The sequence below is a fragment of the Protopterus annectens genome, chromosome 6.part0 (genome assembly GCF_019279795.1).
Source record: "Protopterus annectens isolate FY-2018-M chromosome 6.part0, PAN1.0, whole genome shotgun sequence".
Classification (NCBI taxonomy): Eukaryota; Metazoa; Chordata; order Ceratodontiformes; family Protopteridae; genus Protopterus; species Protopterus annectens.
The window spans coordinates 1030456745-1030481470 of record NC_056737.1 but is presented as its reverse complement, the minus strand read 5'-3'; the positions used below and the strand labels follow the sequence as shown (position 1 = coordinate 1030481470).

The 24726-nt window shown below is 44.3% G+C and overlaps 1 protein-coding gene across 2 annotated transcripts in view; it reads left to right on the top strand.

Moving 5' to 3' along the window:
- VRK1 (VRK serine/threonine kinase 1) overlaps nucleotides 1-24726 on the top strand; it is an 867990-nt gene that overhangs the window by 723315 nt on the left and 119949 nt on the right. For both annotated transcript variants that reach the window (XM_044074643.1, XM_044074644.1), the window contains exon 12: nucleotides 20982-21060. In XM_044074643.1, the coding sequence (XP_043930578.1) occupies nucleotides 20982-21060 (79 nt within the window). The remainder of the gene's footprint in view (nucleotides 1-20981; nucleotides 21061-24726) is intronic.

Genomic DNA, 24726 nt, shown 5'->3' with positions numbered 1-24726 from the left:
ATAAGCACACTCTCAGGCGCCGGGCAGAGTTTGCTGAAGACTTTTTTGGCGATAAATATTCTTATAACATGCCGTCGGAACAACCAACACCACATATTTCCAAAAAAAAACGGAAAGACCGGGACCGACATTCTCTGCCCGCAACTTCCACCGACACCACGCCAAAAACTACCGCGAGTGCACCGGTCTCTTCTGAGGCGGTTGTAACGCCGCTCCGGACCGACGACACCGCTTTACCGATCACTCCGGCCCCGGAGCCTGCGCCAGTGCCGGTTGTTGATTTTCCTCCAGAAACTGAAGCTCAGGATTTGCCTGAGACCATACCCGTGGACAAGGTGACTCCAGCACGTGGGGCAGCTAGGCCCTCTATGTCTATCAAGGCCTACACACGTGCTAAGGCTGCCAGCCAGGCTAAGTCTCACCCTCCTAAAGCCTTGCCTCAGCCCACTGCTGATAAACAAATTATGACTTTAGCTGCAGATTTAATTTCCTTAATCAGAGGCTCCCAGGCCCATTCTGACAGAGGTTCTCAGCCACCTTCTGACAAAAGGCCCAGGGTTGAGCATACAGACACCCTTTCTTCAGATGAAGCCTCTAGTGACTCTGATCACTCAGATACCCAGGAAGAGTCCTTCCAGGTCTACGAGGATTCTGATGCGGAGGAATCTATTCCTTCTGCCTGTCCTCCTGAGGATATTTCTTTTGGGGAAATTCTCCACTCCATTAGAGAGCATTTTCAGTGGCAAGGTCAGGAATTCTCCGACTCCAGGAAGCGGCTTTGTACCTTCCTTAAGCTTCCCCAACACAGGCCTTTAGCTATCCCTCCAGTGTTAGATGTACTGGATGATGTGTACTCAGATTCGAGTACTTCTCCTGATTCTCTCCCCCCTGCTCCTGTCAAGCCAGACAGATACTACAGGGTTCCTGAGACTCACAAACATTTATTTAAGGCCCATTCTGTTGATCTAGAAACAATTTCCCAGGGGCCCAAAGGGGTGGCCACATCCACGGCCAAAAATCCTTTGCCCTCCGACAGGGAAGCTAGGTCCCTGGAGAGGTGGGGCAAAAAAGTTTATACCTCAACCACACTTGCCATGAGAGCCCTTAATTGCCTTTTTCATATGTTTCAGTATCAGGATTTCTTGATGGATGATTTGCAGAAAAAGTTAACCTCTCCTGAGCCTTTAGATAGAAAGGCCTTGCAGGATTTGGTCCATAACACTCAGCAGGTTAGCAATCATTTCCTTCAGTGTGGTTATGATGCATTGGAAGCTTCATGTAGGGCAGCTATGACAGGGGCAGTCATTCGTAGACATGCATGGTTGAAAGAACAGGCATTGCCAGATCATGTTAAAGTAAAGCTTCTAGATGCACCTCTGGAAAAACACAAGCTTTTTGGTGCTAATGCTTGAGGAAAAGGCTAAATCAGTGCAAACAGTCAAGGATTTCCTCCAGGTTCAGCCACCAAGGTTCAGCAGGAATTGGCCTTCTAAGAATTGGTCCTTTCCAGACACTGACAAGTTTCAAAGGGGAAAAAATAGGCGTACCCGAGGAAGAGGGCAATACAGAGGCTCCTACAGAGGACGCCAATGGCAACCGACTAATCAGAGAGGTGGCGCAGGGACATCCCCTGCTCCACAGGGTCAATCACAATGACTTGACTTTGACACCGCCGACCAAGGCTCAAACAGAAGCACCTTTAGGCGGAAAATTATACTTATTTTCAAAAAATTGGCACATTTTAACAAAGGACAAATGGATTCTGGACATAATAGACCAAGGCTACAGGTTCCACTTCCATACTTTACCAACAAGACAAGGCATGCCAAACCTGCCACAAAATCAAAGGGCAGAGGCATTCAAACAAGTTTCAAAGCTGATAAAAATCAAAGCAATAGAAAAGGTTCCTCCTCAGGAACAAGGCCAGGGATTTTACTCAAGACTGTTCCTTGTTCCAAGAAAAGAAAAGCAATGGAGACCTATACTGGACTTGTCCGCTCTAAACACTTTTCTCATTGTACCAAAATTCAAAATGCTGACGCTACAGCAACTCCTTCCCATGCTGGTCAAGGGGTCTTGGCTGGTTACTCTGGACCTCAGAGGCATACCTGCATGTCCCAATCAGACACAGTTGCAGAAGATACCTCAGATTTCTTGCAGGGTCAGAGCATTATCAATTCTCAGCATTGCCTTTTGGCTTATCTACTGTGCCCAGAGTATTCACGAAATGCCTGGCATCAGTAATTGCACACTGCAGACTCAGGGATACAAATATACCCTTACCTGGACGACTGCCTTATACAAGCGGACAGCGAGCAAGCCTTGACAAAAAACTTGAATTATGTCATTTACTTACTACAGGCTTTGGGATACACAGTCAACTTACAAAAATCAAGACTACTGCCATCCCAACAAATAATTTTTCTAGGAGCCAAACTAGACACAGAATCACAAATAGCTTACCTCACAGAAGAGAAGCAAGAGCAATTACCACATTACTTCAAAAGCCTAGCAAAGCTCACCCAGATGACTGCAAGGAAAATCCTGCAGGCCCTGGGTTTCATGGCATCTTGCATTCTACTGATTCCAGTGGCAAGACTACACATGAGAAAACTGCAATGGTACCTAAAAAGTCTATGGTCTCAACACAGCCACAACTTAGAAGCAATTATCTCACTCATCCCATGTCTAAAAAGGGAATTTTTGTGGTGGGCCCAATCAAGCCAGTCAAACAAAGGTATGCCTTTCAACAAACCTCAAACAAGCCAGACCATTACAATGGACGCCTCAGACCATGGATGGGGGGGCGCACATGGAGGGCAGATGCATTCAAGGGCAATGGACCCCTCAGGAAGTACATCTACACATCAATCAAAAAGAGATGTTAGCAGTAATTCATGCAATCGAGGCCTTCAGAAAATATCTTCAACAAGGCCATCTGCTAATAAAGACAGACAACACCACTGTTATGTGGTACATAAACAAGCAGGGAGGTACTCATTCTTACCCCCTTTGCAGACTAACAATGACTCTTTGGGAAAAGTCCCTGAAACTGAACTTAGAGCTGTAATCCCAGTTTGTTCCGGTCAGGGACAATGTTCTGGCGGACAGTCTAAGCAGAAACATCCTGGACCCGCACGAATGGATGTTGCATCCAGACTTTTTTGCTCAAATAACTCGTGCATGGGGGAGGCCGGATATAGATCTCTTTGCCTCCCACCTCAATCATCATCTGAAAAAGTTCTGCTCGAGGACACACCATCCACAAGCCTGGAGAATAGATGCGCTCTCATTCAGCTGGAACTGTCTAACAATCTATGCATTCCCACCTCTACCATTAATGACCAAGGTGTTACTGAAGATCAAAGCAGAGCAACCGAAAGGCATCTTAATAGCTCCAGATTGGCCAAGACAGCACTGGTATCCATTACTAAGGAGCATAACTTGCACCAACCCGTGGCCCCTGCCTCAATGGCCTCTACTCTTGACTCAGCACAATTACAGGACGGCTCATCCCAACCTGCAAACTCTGCAGCTGACAGCCTGGAGGGTTCCATGATTTCTACCCATATCTCTCTTTCCAAGGAAGTTTAACAAATATTACTGGAAGCATGCAGACCTTCCACCAGAAAGACTTATTCAGCTAAATGGAAGAGATTCAACATCTGGAATACCAACAAGGGACAGGATGCATCAGTAATGAGCATCCCTCGGATACTGTAATACTTAGCAGAAATGCTGCATAATGGACTTTCCTATTCTTCCATAAATATACACGCTTCAGTAATTTCAGCATCATACAACACTGATCCTCCTGTGTTTTTCACATCCTTTACTAAGACAATTTCTAAGAGGGATAAAGAATATCAAGCCTCCCAGAAAACCACCAGTGCCTGCATGGGACCTCAACTTCGTATTGGAAAAATTAACTCTTCCTCCTTTTGAACCAGCAGCATCTTCAGAATTGCAATTTCTTTCCTGGAAAACAGTTTTCCTGTTGGCAATTACCTCAGCAAGAAGAGTTTCGGAGATACAGGCCCTCATGGCAGTAACTCCATTTCTCATTTTTCATCAGGACAGGGTTTCTTTAAGAACCAATCCTTCTTTTATGCCAAAAGTGATATCCAGGGTTGTCTCTAAATCAAGCAATTCACCTGCCCACCTTCTTCCCCAATCCTCAAAATAAAGGGGAAAAGCTGCTGCACACTTTGGACATACACAGACAACTACGCTACTACTTGGACAGAACAAAGGCCAACAGAAAGTCTGACCAACTATTTGTAGCATACGCTCCTGGAGTGCAAGGAAAGGCAATTTCCAAACAAACAATTTCAAAATGGATTGGACATTGCATCAGATTCTGTTATTCTTTCCATGGAAAGGTTGTGCCAGCCAATATCAGGCCACACTCCACCAGAGCTACAGCCACCTCCACAGCCTTCCTAAGAGGGGTGGCTACAAAGGACATTCTAGAAGCTGCTACATGGAGCTCCGTGCATACATTTTCCAAGCACTACCACCTGCCTTTATATTCCAGATCCCGAGCAGGCTTTGCTTCGGCAGTCCTGCAGGGCATTTTAGCTACACCATCCTTATCGTAGAACCTACCACCCCCAGCTTGGCTATGGTATTCAACCCATATGTAAGGACTGCAGTTGCATTCTTGAAGGACATAGTACAGTTTTGTACCTACCATAAATGTAGATGTCCGATAGATATGCAACTGCAGTCAGGTTTTCCCTCCCTCCTACCCTTCTGTGTATTGGGTCCACTTCCCTCCTTTTATACTTAGCTGGGGATATCTGTTATGGTGTATCTGTTTATTGCTATTGTGTTTGTCTGGAATTTTTTATCCAGTTCTAAATTTAGCCTTCCTTGGAGGGCACCTGGCATCTGGGGCAAGAAACACTGAGGAAGATGGTGTCGGCTGATGCTTTTATACCCCAGCCGCTCTGACGTCGGGGAGGAGGCGACATCAGCCGACGCCGGACCCAGACTTTGGAATCCGGCTGACCGAGGGCTGCCTGAGGCAGGACAACCCATATGTAAGGACTGCAGTTGCATTTCTATCGGACATCTACATTTATGGTAGGTACAAAACTGTACTTTTTGAGTGGTCCTTGAACTAGTGTATTACCACCTTGTTTTCTACCCTAATGTCTACTGACAACTTGTGCTACGTGAAGTGGCTGCATGAGTATAACAAGCTGGACTCCATTGGAGACATCTGTGTAGTAGCCAGTTTAATTGTGGTGAACACCTTCACTGTCTGCTATTGTCTTAATTGAGTCTCAATGATTCAGGTATCTTTTGGGAAGGCAGGACTCATTTTTCTGAGCTTTATTGATATTTCCACTGTTGGTTCATAGGGTGTTAATAGGCTAATGACCTGTAGGGTCTTCACAAGCCTAGGCACATCCCAAACCATTTGAGTCCCAAATATGTTGGGAGCACATGTTAGGCAGGTAGCTAAGGATTTGTGGGGTGCAAGGTGTTAGAATAATACTTTTCTTACCAACACCCTCTGCCCATAAGGGACAGGGGGCCAAACTGGGGATGAATTTGATTTCCCATCTAGTTGTCAAGTTTTAGTTTGAATAGGGTCAGGGATGAACTGTGTTTTATATGGATGGAGAGAGCATCCCATAGTGCAGGGATCCTTTGAGGGGCATCTTTCTATGCGGCACGTTTTGTTTGTCACAAGCGAATTCAGATATCTGAATCAAGTGTTTGGTGCTGTTTGTTTTGTGCATGTGCAGCAGATCCATCTGGGCTGGGTCTGAGGAAACCCTGTAAGCTAGGCAAATATCCCCCTCAGCAGCCTGTAGGAGACTGAATGCAGAGATGGAACCTGTGTGGGACAGGTTATTCATGCTCTGAATTCTCCTGGTGAAAAACCTTTATGGACATTGAAGCTGATGCAAGTGTCTAGTTAAATACATGCCAAAGGGGACGTTGTAGTCTGTGACTGGTCTGATAAGGACCAAGTAGAGTGGTACTATAACTTCCTTGGACCTGGATGCCATACCCTTAGCTATAAGTTGGGTGACATAAAATGGTTTTCGTATGGTCTTAGCTGTGTGTTGGTCAGAGGCCAAATTATTATTTGCATATGCTCCCCTGCTTTGACTGTAGGGAGCATTTTTCAGTGTAGTATTAACTTGGCTTGGCTGTTTCCCCAGAGGGCATTATAATGCATTTTTTGGCATTGAGCGTTAGGCCATAGCTGTGGTACCAGTCATTTGTCTGCAGTGTTGCAAGTTGTTGATGTCTTGGGAGGAATCTATCATAGCTCCCAATTTACAATCATTTGCAAAGTTGTTGAGCCAAAAGTTTTGAACATTAGCCTTGACATCCGAGAAGTAAATGCCAAGAAGGAGTGGGCCCAGCTTGGAGCCTTGGGGTACTTCACTGGTGACCGGTCTCTTGGTGGAGGTGCTGTCCCCAATCTCTACTTGGGTCTTGTTTTGAGACAGCCAGCAATCCAGTGACTTATGTAAGGGGTTTTGCCTAGCTCAGAGAGCTTGTCAGCAGTGCCTCAGTGAACTAATTAAAGTAACCACTTGTGATTCTGCCTAATCAAGGACCCATCAGTGAGGGTCCTCATCTTTGGTAAAATGCACATGTTCATAGCACATCAACTTATTTATACGTGTACACATATGTATGCATATGTAATAAGAGAATCTTCCTTTTTGGTTATAGATTCATAATCATGCATCACAAAGTCCACTGCTGTTGAGGCTTGAAAACTGAAATACTAACATAATGAAATAACGAAGGAAGCATTTTTTGCAGAGAGCCAAATCCTTGTCACTGCCCAGGTGATGTATTTTGCCCCTCCCTGTCAAACACACCCTAATTAAAACTAGTACGTTTTCTGTCACAAAGCCTTGGAGAAAAGGCAGACTTTGTGGAAATGAAACTGTCCCTACTCTCATCTGCTGCAGTGCAGAGTAGCAAAAGTCATCAGCAAACTTCAGCTGTGTCAAGCTCACAGAACATAACCTGCTCCAGAGTCCTCAAAAAGCCAAAGAATACCAGTCACACTAAAAGTGACAGTGTTAGTGCACTTATGGTTCTGGTTCTGCATTGTTCTCTTTGACTACGATGCATTTGACAGGTGATATGCTCCCAGGAATACCATCCCTCCTCCTCACTGTGGTAAGTTTCTCCTCTTTGCTGCTGTGCTTGGAATTCTGTAAGTTGGGTAGGTGTGGTTTTATATTACATAGTAGTGTGCCATAGCTTCATGGCTATTACTTAATTTGCAGATTGGTGCTGTCTTCTGCAGATTCTTGTGCTTGTGTGCATTGAATGGTGTTGTGGGAATTCCTGAATGTGAGATGTTACAGGAAAGAAATACTGGGTACTGACTAGTGGAGAAGATGCGTCTAATTAAGGATGCGTCGTCGAGGCTACTCTCTCTTACATTAGCTGATATGATTAGAATGAATCTGCTATCCCATCTCATTTGTTCCTCCGAGGGGAGGGCTTTTTAGTTGCTAAGCAAGCCAGTCTCAATTTTAATTTAATTCATCAGTTGGCTTATGACTTCATGGAAAATACTGCTCATAAACTCCACTGTGCTGGAGGAGCATGGCTGCTTCCATTGCTTGCTTCAAAATGTCTCCATTGCACACATTTTTGCCATGGCCATTTCATCATCGGTTTACACCGTCACTAAACATTATTGCTTGAGCTTGATGACCCCAGCAGTTTGATTTCCTGTAATGTTTCGATATTCCAAAAAAGCCACCAACTCTGAATACACACAGCAAAACAACACTTTAATAAAAAATAGTAAAAATATATAAAACATGTGAGCGCTTTCACAGAGTCCTCCCTGCTTCCTCAGACATACTACAGTAACTGCTGCTCTTATTTAAATAATGGTACATCTGTGTCAAATCCAATCAGTTGACAGTATCTTGAAAATAAAAATTAAAAAGACATACACTATATAAACAATCAAATCATATAAATAATGGACTAAAAATGTATGTAAAAAAACTGTAAAAGCGTGCTCTATAGAGTTAGATAGTGTTAAAACTGTAGAATAAATGTATAGATGTTAAAAGATGTGACTAAACATAACCAGTGTTTCAAAGCCCTGTTCCTGAGAAAAGGTTTCAGTGAAACCTTACTATTTAGTCCAGGTGGTCTGTCAGCCTGAAATCTAATTATCCATTATTCTGAGGCTTCGGTCTTATTGTTCATGTTCCCACCTCTTTTATTTTCTTGTATAATGTGTAACGCTAGAAATTTGAAGGTGTGTGTGGCTCCCTCCTTTATAACGTGCATTGCTAACGCACTTGTCTTTTTTATTTTTAATGTCCCTTACATGTTCTAGGACTCCATCTTTGAGCAGCCGATTAGTTTTGCCTACATAGTAGGCTGGGCATTTTGTACATAGACCAAAATATACGACATTCTTACTATGACAGTCTGTATAAAATTGTGCATCAATGCAGAACTTTCTAGTAGGGTGTGTATACTGCCCTCCTCCAAATATGAAGGGGCAGGCTGTACACCTTCTACACAGAAAGGTACCCAGCCTATCAGACCTTGCATAGTGGTCTCCATCTAACTTCTTGTAGCACAACTGTCTTTTTAGTGACATGTTGTTTTTAAAGGTAAAAGATAGTGTAGCCCCTATAACACCACCTAGTTAATCCACATTTAACAATATGCCCCAATTATTTTTAATTGTATCACAAACTGTACTGATATTACTTGCACATGTTAATGGAATACGTAATACATCATTCTCTAGGTTTCTGGTTACTGTGGTACTGGTGGCATAGTTACTTTGGTTATCCTGGTTAATTCTCGTCCTGTCATAATAGGACTTGTACATCTCTCTTCTCTCATTCCAAGCCACTTTTATTTGTTTGTCTATATCTCTGGCTTTATATCCAATTTCAATAAATTCATGTTTTAACAGGGTACGTGCCTGAGACAAACCTATCATCATCATTATATAGTCTCATGCATCTAACTATCTGTCCTTTGATCACATTGGTTTTAGTGTAGTTAGGATGCATACTACTACTATGTAGGACATTGTTCTTTCTAATGTGTTTCCTATACATGGAAGTATGAACATAATTGAGTGTGTCTCTTGTAACCTTTACATCTAAAAACTCTATTTCTCTATTTGAGTATTTGTATGTGAAATTCAAAAAGGGAGTAATGGTATTAATGAAATTTAAAAATTGCTGCAAATTATCTTCGTTATGTCACAACAGAAAAACATTGTCAACAAAACGCGTGTACCATATAATAGACTTAGCAAAAATGTTGCCTGTCAAAATATTCTCAGTTTCCCATTGTACAAGTGCTAGGCTGGCGTAGCTATTGGCACAGGCAGTGTCCATAGCCACGCCAACCTTCTGTATGTAAAACTTGTCGCCAAATACAAAGGTAATGTTTTCTAGGATGATCTCAAGTAGGGTACACGAGTCGAATTTTGGTATTTTCTATCCCTTTTCTATTGAGTAGATGTCCTTCAAGGATGCATCTGCAGTCCTTACAAATGGGTTGTCCTGTCGTCAGGCAGCCCTTCGGTCGGCCGGATTCCAAAGTCTGGGTCTGGCCTCGGCTGGTGTCGCACTTCACCCGACGTCATAGCTGCAGTTATTCGGGTATAAAGGCATCAGCCGACGCCATTTTCCTCAGTCTTTCTTGCTGCGTGGCGCCCGAAGCAGAAGCTGTTCGCAAGTGCCGGTCAGTCAGAACCAGAGATTACTACTACCGAATAATTCTACTACTACCGAAGACTTCTAAAAAGCTAAGTACCCCATTGGGGACTCTTTCTTGCCTCAGCCGATGTCAGAAAAAGTGAATAACTGTTTAACTTGTGGGAAACAAATACCTCATAAAGATTTCCACTCTTACTGCTTACCTTGTTTAGGCCCAGACCACGACGTAGCAGCTTGTCTAGCCTTTGCTTCTTTTAACCGGCGGACGCTTAGACGTCGGTAGGAATTTGCTGAGGAGTTTTTCGGCTCCGATTTTGCTTACATTATGCCGTTGGATCCTCCGACCACGCAAATATCTAAAAAGCGCAAGGAAAAGGATCGACACTCGCGGTCCGCGGTTTCGGCCGAAACCGCGGTTAAGCCGACCACGAGTGTCACGGTTTCGGCTGAAACCGAGCAAGCGGTTCTTCCTTCAGCCGAAAACTTACCTCCTACCGAGGCCTCTTTCAACCTGGTGGAATCGGCTTCTGAAATCCCACCTGCTCTTGCAGTTTCTCAGGAATTATCTGACACTATATTCCCTTGGATATTCCAACCCCTGCACGTGGAGCTGCTAGGCCACCTGCAACCATGTCCATTAAGGCCTTTGCCAGGGCTAAAGCAGCTAAAACTACTAAATCTGTGCATGTTAAGACCCCCTCTCACAGGCCTAGCTCTAGTTCACAAATGCTTAGTCTAGCAGAGGATCTCATTTCTTTAATCCGAGGATCCCAACCTCAACCAGACAGGGCCTCTCACCCACCTCCAGAGAAGAGGCCTAGAGCAGAGCCCCCTGAGCCAGTTTCTACAGATTATTCCTCTGATGACTCAGATAATACAAACCCTCCAGAGGCTCCTTTCTCCCCTTATGAAGACTCTGATGCTGAAGAGTCCATTCCTTCTGCCTCTCCGCCTGAGGAATTTTCCTTTGGGGAAACCTTGCATGCTATGAGGGAACAATTTCAGTGGCAGGGTCAGGATTTTTCAGACTCCAGAAAGAGGCTTAGAACTTTTCTGCATTTACCACAACATAGGCCTTTAGCCATACCTCCAGTCCTTTCTGTTGTAGATGATGCATTTAATGATGCTTGTACTGCTCCTGATTCACTACCTCCGGCCCCTGCTAAGCCCAATAGGTACTACAGGGTCCCGGACACGCATTACCATTTGTATAAGGCTCCTTTTGCAGATCCCGAGACTATCTCCCAGGGACCTAAGGCTGTAGCAGCTACCTCTGCCAAACCCCCCCCCCCCCTCTGAAAGGGAATCCAGGTCCTTTGAGAGATGGGGTAAAAAAGTTTACACTTCTGCTACTCTTTCAGCTAGGGCCTTGAACTGTCAATTTCACATGATCCAGTATCAAGAATTTATGCTAGACCAGTTAACCAAAAAGCTGTCCTCAGATGAATCATTAGACAAAAAATCTGTTCAGGAAATGGTACATAACATACAGCAAGTCAGTAACCATTCCTTAAAATGCGGCTATGATGCACTGGAGGCTTCCTTTAGATCAGCCATGACTGGCACAGTTATCAGAAGGCATGCATGGTTAAAAGAGCAGGCCTTACCAGACCATGTCAAATCAAAACTACTAGATGCTCCTATGGACAAGATCAATTTGTTTGGCTCTCCTGCACAACAGGTGCTGAAGAAGATGGAAGAGAAGGCAAAATCTGTCCAAACAGTGAAAGATTTCTTACAGGTCCAACCTCCAAGGTTTAGCAGGAATTGGCCCTCCAAGAATTGGTCCTTTCCAGACTCCTCCAGAGCTCAGAGAGGCAGAAATAGGCGTTCAAGAGGCAGAAGTCAATCCAGGGGTGCCTACAGGGGACGCCAGTGGCAGGGTAACAACCAGCGAGGTACAGCCACAGACACAGCCACCACCACTACTACAGGACAATCACAGTGACTTGGCTCTGGCACCGCCTACCAGGGAACAACTAGAAGCATCCTTAGGCGGGAAGCTAGCTTTATTTTCAGTAAACTGGCATTACATCACAAGAGACAAGTGGATTTTGCAGACAATAGACCAAGGTTACAGGTTTCACTTCCATACTCTACCAGGGAAGAGAGGAATGCCAAACCTACCTCCAAATCAAAAGGCAGAAGCTCTAAAACAAATAACTCAATTATTAAGGATAAGAGCTGTGGAAATGGTACCATCTATGGAGCAAGGACAGGGATTTTACTCCAGACTCTTCCTGGTACCACGAAAAGAAAGCAAATGGAGACCTATTCTAGACCTGTCCGCTTTAAACACATTCCTCATTGTTCCAAAATTCAAAATGCTGACCCTACAGCAGCTTCTTCCCATGCTGGGCAAGGAGTCTTGGCTGGTAACTCTAGATCTCAAGGAGGCATACCTGCACGTCCCCATACGACCAAATTGCAGAAGATACCTCAGATTTCTTGCAGGATCAGAGCATTATCAATTCTCAGCATTGCCCTTTGGCTTATCTACTGCGCCCAGAGTGTTCACGAAATGCCTGGCATCAGTAATTGCTCATTGCAGGCTTCAGGGAATCCAAAGCTACCCTTACCTGGACGACTGCCTGATACAAGCGGACAACAAAAACAAGCTAGCAGAAGACTTGAAAAGGGTCATTTACCTACTACAAGCCCTGGGATATACAGTCTATATAAAAAAGTCAAGGCTGATACCATCCCAAAGGATAACCTTTTTGGTTGCAGAGCTGGACACAGCGAAACAAATGGCATTCCTAACAGTAGAAAAACAGGAGCAACTCCCTCTCTACTTCTTGGCATTAACAAAGCAGAACCATCTAACAGCAAGAAAAGTCCTGCAAGCCTTGGGTTTCATGGCATCCTGCATAATATTGGTTCCACATGCCAGACTGCATATGAGAAAGTTACAGTGGTACCCAAGAAATTTATGGTCTCAAGACCAGCTACACCTACACATAAATCAAAAGGAAATGCTGGCAGTAAAACTGGCAATTCAGACATTCAGACCATTTCTTCAACAAGGTCAACTGTTGATAAGGACAGACAACACCACAGTTATGTGGTACGTCAACAAACAGGGAGGCACACACTCGTACCCTCTATGCCGGATGGCAATGGACCTCTGAAATGTGGCCCTGAGCTACAACATTCAGTTACAAGCAATTTTTGTACCAGGAAAAGAAAACGTTCTGGCAGACATACTAAGCAGAACTACCTCGGATGCCCACGAATGGATGCTGCATCCGGACATCTTCAAAACCATTACGAGAAATTGGGGACTCCCAGAAGTAGACTTATTTGCATCCCCACTCAATCACCAACTAATGAAATTCTGCACAAGGACGTACCACCCACTTGCTTGGAAGGTGGACTCCCTATCTTTCATTTGGAAAAACCTGACAGCATATGCATTCCCACCACTTCCTTTGATGCACAAGGTGCTATTGAAGATCAAAGAGGACCGTCCAAGGATCATTCTGATAGCTCCAGACTGGCCAAGACAACATTGGTACCCATTACTGAGGAGCATGTCTCGGGAACAAATATGGCCCCTGCCCCTAGTTCCCTTGCTGTTAACACAGAACAACTACAACAACCTGCATCCAAACCTCAAAACACTGCAGCTGACTGCCTGGAACATTGCATAAAACCAGTTAACCCAAATTTATCACAAAGGGTTAAAGACATTATCTTGGAGGCTCGCAGACCCTCAACAAGGAGAAATTATTCAGCAAAATGGAAAAGATATCTCATTTGGAGTACTGCAAAAGGAGAAAATGTGTCACTGGTAAACATAGCCAACATCCTGGAATACTTGGCAGAGCTCTTCCACAAAGGCCTGTCCTATTCTTCCATTAAGATTCATGCATCAGCTATTTCAGCAGAATACGACTTGGATCCTCCAGTCTTCTCTCATCCTCTGCTCAGGCAGTTTCTGAGAGGAATTAAAAATGTAAAACCACCTAGGAAGCCACCATTGCCAGCATGGGACTTGAACTTTGTGCTAGAAAAATTGACACTCCCTCCTTTCGAACCAGCAGCAACAGCAGGATTACAATACTTATCATGGAAAACTGCTTTCCTGCTGGCAATCACTTCAGCAAGAAGGGTATCTGAGCTACAGGCATTAATGGCAGTACAGCCCTTCCTGATCTTCCATCAAGAAAGAGTGTCCATGAGAACAAATCCTACTTTTATGCCTAAGGTGGTCTCCAGAGTATCCTTAAATCAGGCTATCCACCTACCTACATTCTTCCCCAACCCACAAAACAGGGGAGAAAGACTGTTGCACACCTTGGATGTACATAGACAATTACGCTACTACCTGGACAGGACCAAGGGCAATAGAAAAACTGACCAGCTACTGGTAGCATATGCAACAGGAATGGAAGGAAAAGCAATTTCAAAACAGACAATCTCTAAGTGGATAGGAAATTGCATTAGATTTTGTTACTCCTACCATGGGAAGAAAACTCCAGAAAACATCAGGCCTCACTCTACAAGGGCTACAGCCACTACCACAGCTTTTCTACGAGGAGTGGCTACCAAAGACATTTTAGAGGCTGCTACTTGGAGCTCCGTGCATACATTTGCCAAGCATTATAATTTACCTCTATACTCTAGATCCCGAGCAGGTTTTGCCACTGCTGTTTTGCAAGGGATCTTAACTACACCATAATTTTATTTCTCCTCCTCCCCCAGTTTGGCTATGGTATTCTACCCATTTGTAAGGACTGCAGATGCATCTTTGAAGGACATAGTACAGTTTTGTACCTACCATAAATGTAGATGTCCGATAGGAATGCATCTGCAGTCAGGATTACCCACCCTCCTTCCCCTCTGTGGTACTCCTAGGGTATTTGCCCATCTTGTAGCTAGCTGGGGGAATCTATTATGGTGTATTTGTTTGTATATATGTACATACATGCTTATATTTTGTTTGCTCTCTCCTATTTGGAATCATTAGCATTTATCCAAATTTAGCCTTCCTAGAGGGCACCTGGCATCTGGGGCAAGAAACACTGAGGAAAATGGCGTCTGCTGATGCCTTTATACCCGAATAACTGCAGCTATGACGTCGGGTGAAGTGCAACACCAGCCGAGGCCAGACCCAGACTTTGGAATCCGGCCGACCGAAGGGGCTGCCTGACGACAGGACAACCCATTTGTAAGGACTGCAGATGCATTCCTATCGGACATCTACATTTATGGTAGGTACAAAACTGTACTTTCCCTTACATTATCTATACCCCAAGAATGGGGAATAACTGTAAAAAGGGACTTTATGTTGAGAGTAGGCCCGGAGGAGAGGGAGGCCAGGAGGACTGTGAAGCCAGTTCCCAAGTGCCCAGACAAAATTCTTAGCCCACCCTCTGACAAGTCCCACTGGAGTAAGGGTCCCCCTGTAGATGCCATGTTGGTGGCGGCTGCCACCAAGAGGGAACTAGCTCAGGAGAGTCCCTCGGTATTTCCCCCCTAGCAAGGAGTCTCGGTCGATGGACCGTTTAGGGAAGCGGGTCTTTAGTTCGGCTACCTTCTCTGTGAGGTCGCTGAACTACATGGCACATGTGCTTCGGCTGCAAGCGGGACCCTATTAAAGAGTACGCTGCTTCACCCCCCCCCCCCCCCCAAGTCCATGTCAGCGGAGGACAAATGTTTGCACTCCACCCGGATGGCCACTCTCCGATCCATATCAAACACCTCTATGCAGCTTCTATCCCATGCCACGGAGGGAGCCGCTAGAGCCAGCGGAGCGGGCCTTGTCATGAGGCGTCAGGCCTGGCTCCGGCACTGTGATTTCGCGGAACCCTTCAAGGCATCTTTCGCAAATGCCCCTTTCGATGGTTCTGCCCTCTTTGGCAAAACTGTTCGCGATACCTTGGTCCAGAGCGAGAAGGACGAGAAGACGTTGTCTGCCGTCGGAGTCCGCTTCTCTGCTCCCCAGAGGTCCTTCTCCAAGAACCAAAAGGGACAGAAGAAGATGTGGTTCCGGAAGTCATAACAGTCCGTCGCTCGGACTCCCAGCCCTTCCGGCAGAGGAAGGCAGGGTGGACGCCCTAGAGGCAGAGGGGGCCCACGCAACTTTGGATCCAGAGAACCCTTCTCGGACCAACCCACACAACACCCCTGAGGGGTTGCCCGACTGCTCCACTCTGGAGGCAGTCGGGGGGCATTTCTCGAAGCACCTAGCAGCTTGGTAGTCCATCACGACAGACCGCTGGGTGCTTCTCATTATATCCAGAGGATATCAGATTCCCTTTTCTCTTTACCCACGCAGCCCCAGATACCTCCCAGATGTCCCACCCGATCAGAGGGAGGCTGCAGCAACAGAAATCCAACAGTTGCTGGAAAAGAGCCATTCAACACAACCCCCAGAGCAGTGCGGGTCGGGGTTTTACTCCAGGTTCTTTTTGGTGCCAAAAAAGACGGGGGATTTGAGACCTATCCTCGACCTCTCCTCCTTGAACCTGTCAGTAACCAAAGAGAAGTTCTGTATGGTCACCCTTCAATCCATTCTCCCCCTTTTGCGGGAGAACGACTGGATGTGCTCTATAGATCTCAAGGATGTGTACTACCACATTCTGATGGACAGGCGATCCAGAAGTTTCCTCTGCTCCTGATCGCCCCGACAAGGCATCTACTCTGCGCAGCCAGAAGCTACTTTCTTCGTCTAACTCCCCGGCTGGGGATCACTATCAACATTGAGAAGTAGTCTCTTGCCCCGACTCAGACTATAGAATTCATAGGGGCAAGATTAGACACAAACCAGCTCCTAGCTTTCTTGACCACAGACAGGCTACGAGCCCTGAGGCTACATGTGCGGGCCATTCTACATTCTCCAGCTCCTCCGGCGGAATTGGTCCTGAGGGCTCTGGGCTCAATGGTGGCGGCAATCAACCTTTTGCCAATGGCGCGTTTGAACATGAGGGTCTTGCAGTGGACCCTCCAGGTCCAGTGGTCCTTTCTTCGATTTCCTCTGAGCCATCCCATTCCCCTCAGCAGGTCTTGCAAGAGGGCCCTCTTATGGTGGCTCCAATCTCCGAACCTCCAGGAAGGATGCCCCTTTTCTATGGCCCCTCCCCTAGCCACGGTGACCACGGACACCTCCCGCCTCGGGTGGCGGGGGGGGCATTGTTCTGGAAGGACAGTCCAAGGCATGTGGGACCCCACGGAGACCTCTCTGCATATCAATGTCATAGAGATGAGGGCAGTGCTGTTAGCGTTGCAAGCACCTTCTTCCTGTAGGAACTATTGCGATTCAGTCAGACAATGTGTCTGTTGTCTGGTACAATAACAAACAGGGGGGAACCAGGTCCTACCCACTCTGTCGAGAGGCCATGAGGGTGTGGGAATGGGCGATCTCCACCAACCGCTTTCTTATAGCAACGCACATTCTGGGGCGGTCCAAAATCCTAGTGGACAGACTAAGTCGCACCATCCTGTTAGCACACGAGTGGTCTCTGAATCCCGAGATAGCGAATCAGATTTTTTTGCCGAATGGGGTCAACCCTGTTGCGATCTCTTTGCTTCTCCCTCAAACACAAAATGTTACGACTACTTCACTCTCATTTCCCTCTCCGGTGAACCTCTGGGAGATGCTCTGGTGCATGCTTGGCCTCCTGGTGTACTTTATGCTTACCCTCCTCTTCCTCTGATGCTGAAGTTTCTGCAGAAAGCCAGCCGGTTGGGGAGCAGGATAATCCTCATTGCCCCATTCTGGCCTCGTCAGCCCTGGTTCCCTTACCTTTGGTCTCATCTGGTGAACCCCCCTTGGATTCTGGATCCCCGTCCGGATCTATTATCCCACCCCCGAATCTGGACAATCTCAAGCTCACAGCTTGGCTGCTCCAGTTTCACTTGTAGCTAGGACTCCCGGTATCTCTTCCCCAGTTAAAACTATTCCAGTAGCAGCGCACTAGCCTCTTTACTAGAAAGGTCTATAGTAGCAAATGGAAACGTTTCTCCATTTGGGCGGACCGTCAAAATTTGGATCTTTTCACAGCTCCCTTGCCAGCGGAATTAGACTTCCTGTCAGGGCTGTTTCATCATGGGGCTAGCTCCTCCACAGTCAAGGTTCAACTAGCAGCTATCTCTCATTATCACGTGGGAAATGAACTGGGCCCTTTGATCACCATGAAATTGTGTAAGACCTTTTTGAAGGGCACCTTTCTGCTCAGACCTCCAGTGAAGGATGTAGTCCCTCCTTGGGATTTAACGCTGGTGCTTCAGGCCTTAACAGCTCCCCCGTTTGAGCCTGCAGCTTCAGTAGATCTTAAATTCATGTCATAGAAAATGGCCTTTCTTATCGCTATCACCTCGGCTCGAAGGGTCTCTGAACTACAGGCCCTCTGTGTAAAACCCCCATATTTGACTTTCCACAAGGATAGAGTTTACCTCAGGACCAATCCCTCCTTTCTTCCCAAGATTGCCTCTGAATCGAATATTAACCAGTCCATCAACCTACCAGTCTTCTTCCCTAATTAACAAAACAAAGGGGAATATAAATTGCACTCACTGGATTTTCATAGACAACTTCGCTTCTACATCCACAGGACATCTGGTCATAAGCAATCTGATCAGTTGTTCGTCTCCTTTGCCAAATTTAACTTGGGTAAATCTGTGTCTAAAGTCACGCTGTCTAGATGGATCTCGCAGTGTATCCTTTTGGCATATGAAAGTTCTGGCAGGCCCGCACCTCAGGGAGTCCATGCCCACTCTACTTGGTCTGTCTACCTCTGCAGCTTTTAGAGCTAGAGTCTCTTTGGATGATATTTGTTCAGCAGCCACTTGGGCCTCATCTCATACCTTTATCAATCACTATAAATTGGACATTATCTCCAGAGGGAGAGCATCCTTTGGCTCTGCAGTGCTCCGAAACATCCTTCCATGAAAGCCGCCCGAGGTTCAGGTAGCTGGGGACTCTGTTCCATAGGTTGCTGCACAAATGAAGTTAACTACTTCAGATTAAGAAGTTATGCACTCACCATAACGTTCCATCTGAGTAGGTAAACTTCATTTGTCAGCAACTGTCCCTCCCTCCTGCCCCCTCACTTATGAATGTTTTCATACTCAGGTCCATGGGTGTTACCCATTTATCTTGAAAGTATTAGTCTTCGGGCAGTATCTGCTTTTGGGCAAACTTGATCTGAGGTCAGTCAGGGTTGGCAGGGAATTATGGGTAGGGGAGGAGCTTGGAGCTCGGATCTAAAGCTGTTGAAAACTGCCGGCTCGGATCCGAGGTCAGATCCGAATCCCATAGGTTACTGACAAATGAAGTTTACCTACTCAGATGGAACGTTATGGTGAGTACATAACTTCTTATTTATTGAAAGGGGATATAAAGCCAGAGATATAGACAAACAAATAAATGTGGCTTGGAATGAGAGAAGAGAGAGGTACAAGCCCTATTATGGCAGGACGAGAATCAACCAGGATAACCAAAGTAACTATGCCACCAGTACCACAGTAACCAGGAACCTAGAGAATGATGTATTTACGTATTCCATTAACATTTGCAAGTAATATCAGTACAGTCTGTGATATAATTAAAAATAATTGGGGCATATTGTTAAATGTGGATGAATTATAAGGTGTTATAGGGGCTACACCATCTTTTACCTTTAAAAACATGTAATTAAAAAGACAGTTGTGCTACACGAAGTTAGATGGAGACCACTATGCAAGGTCTGATAGGCTAGGTATCTTTCCGTGTAGAAAGTGTACAGCCTGCCCCTTCATATTTGGAGGGGGCCAGTATACACACCCGACTAGAAAGTGCAGCATTGATACAGGCTTTTATACAGACTGTCATAGTAAGAATGTTGTATATTTTGGTCTCTGTACAAAATGCCCAGCCTACTATGTAGGCAAAACTAATCGGCTGCTCAAAGAGGAGTCCTAGAACATGTAAGGGACATTAAAAATAAAAGAGACAAGTGCGTTAGTGATGCATGTTATAAAGGAAGGAGCCACACATACCTTCATATTTCTAGTGTTACACATTATACAAGAAAATAAGAGGTGGGAACATGAACAATAAGACAGAAGCCTCAGAACAAGAATGGATAATTAGATTTCAGACTGACAGACCACCTGGACTAAATAGTAAGGTTTCACTGAAACCTTTTCTCAGGAACAGGGCTTTGAAACTTTGATAATTGTGTTTAGTCCCATCTTTTAACATCTGTACATATATTCTACAGTTTTAACACTATCTAACTCTATAGAGCACGCTTTTACAGTTTTTTGCATACATTTTTAGTCCATTATTTATATGATTTGATTGTTTAGTATGTCTTTTTAATTTTTATTTTCAAGATACTGTCAACTGATTGGATTTGACACAGATGCACCATTATTTAAATAAGAGCAGCAGTTACTGTAGTATGTCTGAGGAAGCAGAGGAGACTCTGAAAGCGCTCACATGTTTTATATATTTTTACTATTTTTTATTAGTGTTTTGCCGTGTGTATTCCAACAAGTTGGTGGCTTTTTTGGAACAATATACTTCTGTTGTTGGTTATTTTATCCAGATTCAGGGGATTTGTGTTTGAATGTTTCGATATTACTGGATCGGCATTCTGAGCTTTTGCCTTTTGGCACATCCGCTCCTCAGGTTTATGTATACTGTGCTGGATTCTTCACATTCATACACACAGTAAGGCGGATACCCTGATTTCAGAAATAGCAGTAGTGTTCTCCATATCAGTTGATCTTTGGGAAGGGGGTCTCCCTCAATGAATGCTAAACAACATCCTACTTTTCCCCTCTGTGGACATCCTCTCTATCCAGCAACTGCTGTTTGAGTTCCTTGTAGGTCAAGCATGTATATATTTGTGACCTTGTACAGTTTTACCTTTGTTTCTGTTTTTCTGTTTTACTGATAGTGCACACTAACTGGAGGGAAGAGAACAGATTAGTTCAGTAATTAGGCATAATCTTAAGTGTGTTGCATGCATAAAAAGTGAGCATTAAGAGCACACCTAACGGTGTATATTGGTGAAAAGTCCTATCCCATGAGCCCAGTAGCTGAAGCTTAAAACAGTTAAGCTTGAAGGTAGCAGAAAAGTATTTCCTAGGTGGTATCCACTGAGGAGGATGTTCTCACAGGTCAACTGCTGTGGGGAATTCCTGTTGTGTTTGAGATTTTTCTGATGTTTCCATTGCAGTGTAAATAATTTAATAGTACGTTTGGACAGTGATATTTTAGATTAGCACTTAAAATGTGCAGTTTTGCTTATTTCTAACATTGCTCGTTTTCTTTATTTCCAGAAAAAAGCAGCTGGAAGGTCAAAGAAAACTACAGAGCCACGGTCATCAGGGGGAGAAAAGTCACCTAAAAAGAAAGCTGGTAGGTCACTGCAGAAATTTATATAACCGATTCAGTACTGTTGATCACTTTGTCATGTGAAATTGCTTACATGACGCACTTTCCATGTAACCATCATGGTACTGTTTGCATGTAATTTGTTACGGAATGAATAAAACAAACGAATGAGTGTCGGCATGCCTCTGTATATAGTGAGGGGAAGACTGCTCCCATCCGTTTTTCCTATCTCAGCATTGGTATTCTGCTTACCTGGGACTGGTATAATCCAGTCAAGTTTCATTAATGGATTTTCTTACTGCTTAATACTTTTCATTTTTGAAATATTTTTATGCATTGTCCTGCCTCACACTCTGTATGATCAGAAAATGGCAAAATGGGAGTTCTCCCCAAAACATCTGGACGTTCACCGCAAGCCAGGATGATGTATGTTCTGCAGGGACGCTAATAAAATTTCCTGTTTTCAGTGCAGAATCTTATGAAACCATCGCAGAAAACTCACCCCCCCCCCCTTTTTTCTTTTTTTAAAGAAGGAACTTCCTAGATGGCTGCACACTGATCAACAGTTTCTCTCCCACTGTGAAAAAAGAAACCGAGAAAGGCTAATAACTCCCAAGTTTTATTAAATTCATTTACTGGCTGGTAAGTACACTGCCTGTATGCCAAAAAAGCAGTAACTTGGAGAACCTGAAAAATAAAAAAAAAACATAGATGAACAGAAAACACTGACTTGGAAGAATCCTGCAGCTGTTCAGCAAAAAGCAATTCAAGCTCCAGGTTTGGTGCAAGACATGGCTTCCAGTAATCTAGAGGAATAAAAATGTGGTCAGAGCCGATTTAGACCAAACATTGGAGTATATCAATTCAAATTAAAAGTCTGGAAAAGTGTTTAAACAGCTATTCATATGAACTGATAAAACTGCAAAAATCAGAGGTCTAAATAAAGTAAAGGCTAGCTGAGTAAGAGACCGCTCAAGAAAAGCGATTTCAAGAAATGGTAGAGTTAAGGGACTGAGCATGCAAGGAAAACCGATGATTTTCAGCTGTACCACAGAAACTGTAAGGAACAGATTGTATTAATTTTATGAAAGCACAGCTAAGCAACTGGACTGGTACTCCATAGCAGGATTTATTAAGTGAAATGGCACATTGTGTGTATGCTGCAAACCCAGGCCAATACCTGTATTAGTAAAGTTGCAATCATACCAGCAGAAAAAATTGAGCTTGGAAAAAAATGTGGCAAAAGGGCCAAGTATTAAAAATTGGAAACGGTGAAATGTTTTGTGGTAGACTATTCACTGTAGGTTGCAGAAAAGCACATTTATCCCAGTTATCAGGGAATGTCGAGAAGCAGGTGCGACGTTCAAGCTGCTGTACTTAGCTGTGTTCAGAATATTTTTTCTAGAGGACCAAAGTCTTTTTATTTAAAACAGGCTGAGGAGGAAATAAATGTTTGTCCAACAAAAAGTGGGCCATCAAACAGAATGGCACCACGTTTCTCATTCTTCTGATGATAAAACTCATGGGGAGACTGTCAGTGTTCCAAAGGAAGATAACTTAAGAGACTGAGAAAAGCACAGGAGCTGATTAGAAGCCTTGGGAGTAACTTGGACTCGAACCAAAGTCTGGAGCTGGGAGATGGAGATCAACAGGAAGAAGACCAGCAACATTGAAATTAGTGAATAAATGTGAGTCTATAAAGCATCAGTCACATTTGTAAAATATGACTTTACAAGAAAAGGAAAGATTGTACTTTTGTTAAACTTGTGGCGTAGGAAAAAGCATTTACCTCACTTCATGTCATTAATGTTCTGGAGGACACTGAAAGGAAAGGGGGGGAGAAAAGAAGAAAGAACTTCTCTCGTAAAGCATCTTGAACTTGGGACACCAAGATCACTTGAAGGTATTGGTCTTCTGTCACTGCAGTCGAAGGGACTGGCTCCACTTAACTTTTACATTTTTACTTTACACTCTGAAACAACTTTTCTTTGAGACAACCGTTTTGTTAGCTTAGATGAGACATTTTTCTTTCTGTAAATAGTCCTTTAGTTTGTTTGAATCTGTTCGCTCAAAATATCTCACAGCATGTTCCCTCACCTTTCAAAACAGCACTGTTTGCTTAAAGGAGAACCACACCCACAGATCCAAAAACATGTTTATTTCATCGTGGTTTGGTGTTTCCTGCATTGTAACACCACTCTGGGACTATTTACAGGTTTTTAAATATTTTACACGTAATTTGTGAGTATGACTACATGGGGTCTGGCATTTTCAAGTAATTCTGATTGTTTAGTCTGCCTCTAGGTGTCCCACAATTCAGTGCTTGTGTGTAAAAAAAATTACATCACAGAGGCCTCTCTTCCTAAAGCTCATGTCACTGCACTGTCTTTCAGTCAGTTTTGAGTAACATTTCATGCCGTTCAGTGTCTACTTAAAAAAACAAACCGTGCAAATGCCATAGAACAGCCTTTCAAAGTGCGTTTTACTGCTGCTTCTTTTTATAATGGCTAAACTGCAGTCTTTTGTGAAGCATGAATTTGTACTACTTTGACTCATCTCCCATCCCCCTTCACACCTAACTTACCTAGCTGTCAAAGTGCTAAGGGTAATTTCAGCTGTGATTGACAGCTCATAGCAGGAGACTTGACTCGTGTACTGTTTCCTTGTTCTAGCCTTTACTTTTTGTATGGTTAGACGAAGGACCGGGGAGCTGTGATATCACAGCATGGGTGGGTTTTTAAGACAGTAGTGGTGATGCCAGTTTGGGGAGGTAAATGGCCAGAAAACTACCTGTATCCAATGGCCTTGATGACATCAGTGAATTGGAGACTTTTCCAGGGTTGGACAAAAGTTTTTTTAAACGTGAAACCAACACAGTACAGTAAGGTACTGTTCTAGTGAAGAGAAACCAATCAATTTAAAATATTTTAAATGCTGTATTGTTTATTCATAGCAGGAAAGTAAAGACTGAGAAAAAAGAGAAGTTGAGCATTTAATAATAGAATCCCGCTGTTGTCCTTTAAGAGAAACCTATGCAGTTTATCCAGTCTTCCAAGTACAGGAGATTTCTTTAGCAATGGCCGAGAAAGATTGTTCATAAGTTGGTACTAGGCTATCTGCCCTAGGGCCTATACAAGCCTAGCCATAACAATTCCCTGGCTATTTCTTCCCACAATATTTACTTCCCTGGACCCCTGTCTAGCAGGTCGACTGACGTGATCCTCGGGGTGAATTTCCCATCTCCCATCCAATCGTCAGGGTTCCTTTTGAAGAGGGCCAAGGAGTCATTCTGCTTGACATGTATGGGCAGTCTATTCCAGAGTCTGGGGAGTCTCTGGGTCAGGAACCTGTCCCTCCAGCATGTTCTTTCATTGTGATGACAAGGTTTAGATCCCTGGTGGGTGTGGCTCTGAGGGATTGGGATTTCTTTAAGTGTAGCATGTCCAACAGCTCTGGGTTTGATATGGCTTTTTATGTTAAGCAGAGATCGCCTCTGAGTAGACGATATGTAACAGAATCTAGCTGGAGCTTTTTTTAGACTGTCAGCATAAGGCATCTGCTTTAGGTCTGTGATTCTTTTAGTGAGGTATTTCTGCGGCCTTTCCAGTTGTTGCCGATGTCTTGAGAGGTGCATACCAAATGGGGCGTTGTATTCTGTAATGGGTCTAATGAGGGATGATTACAGTGGGA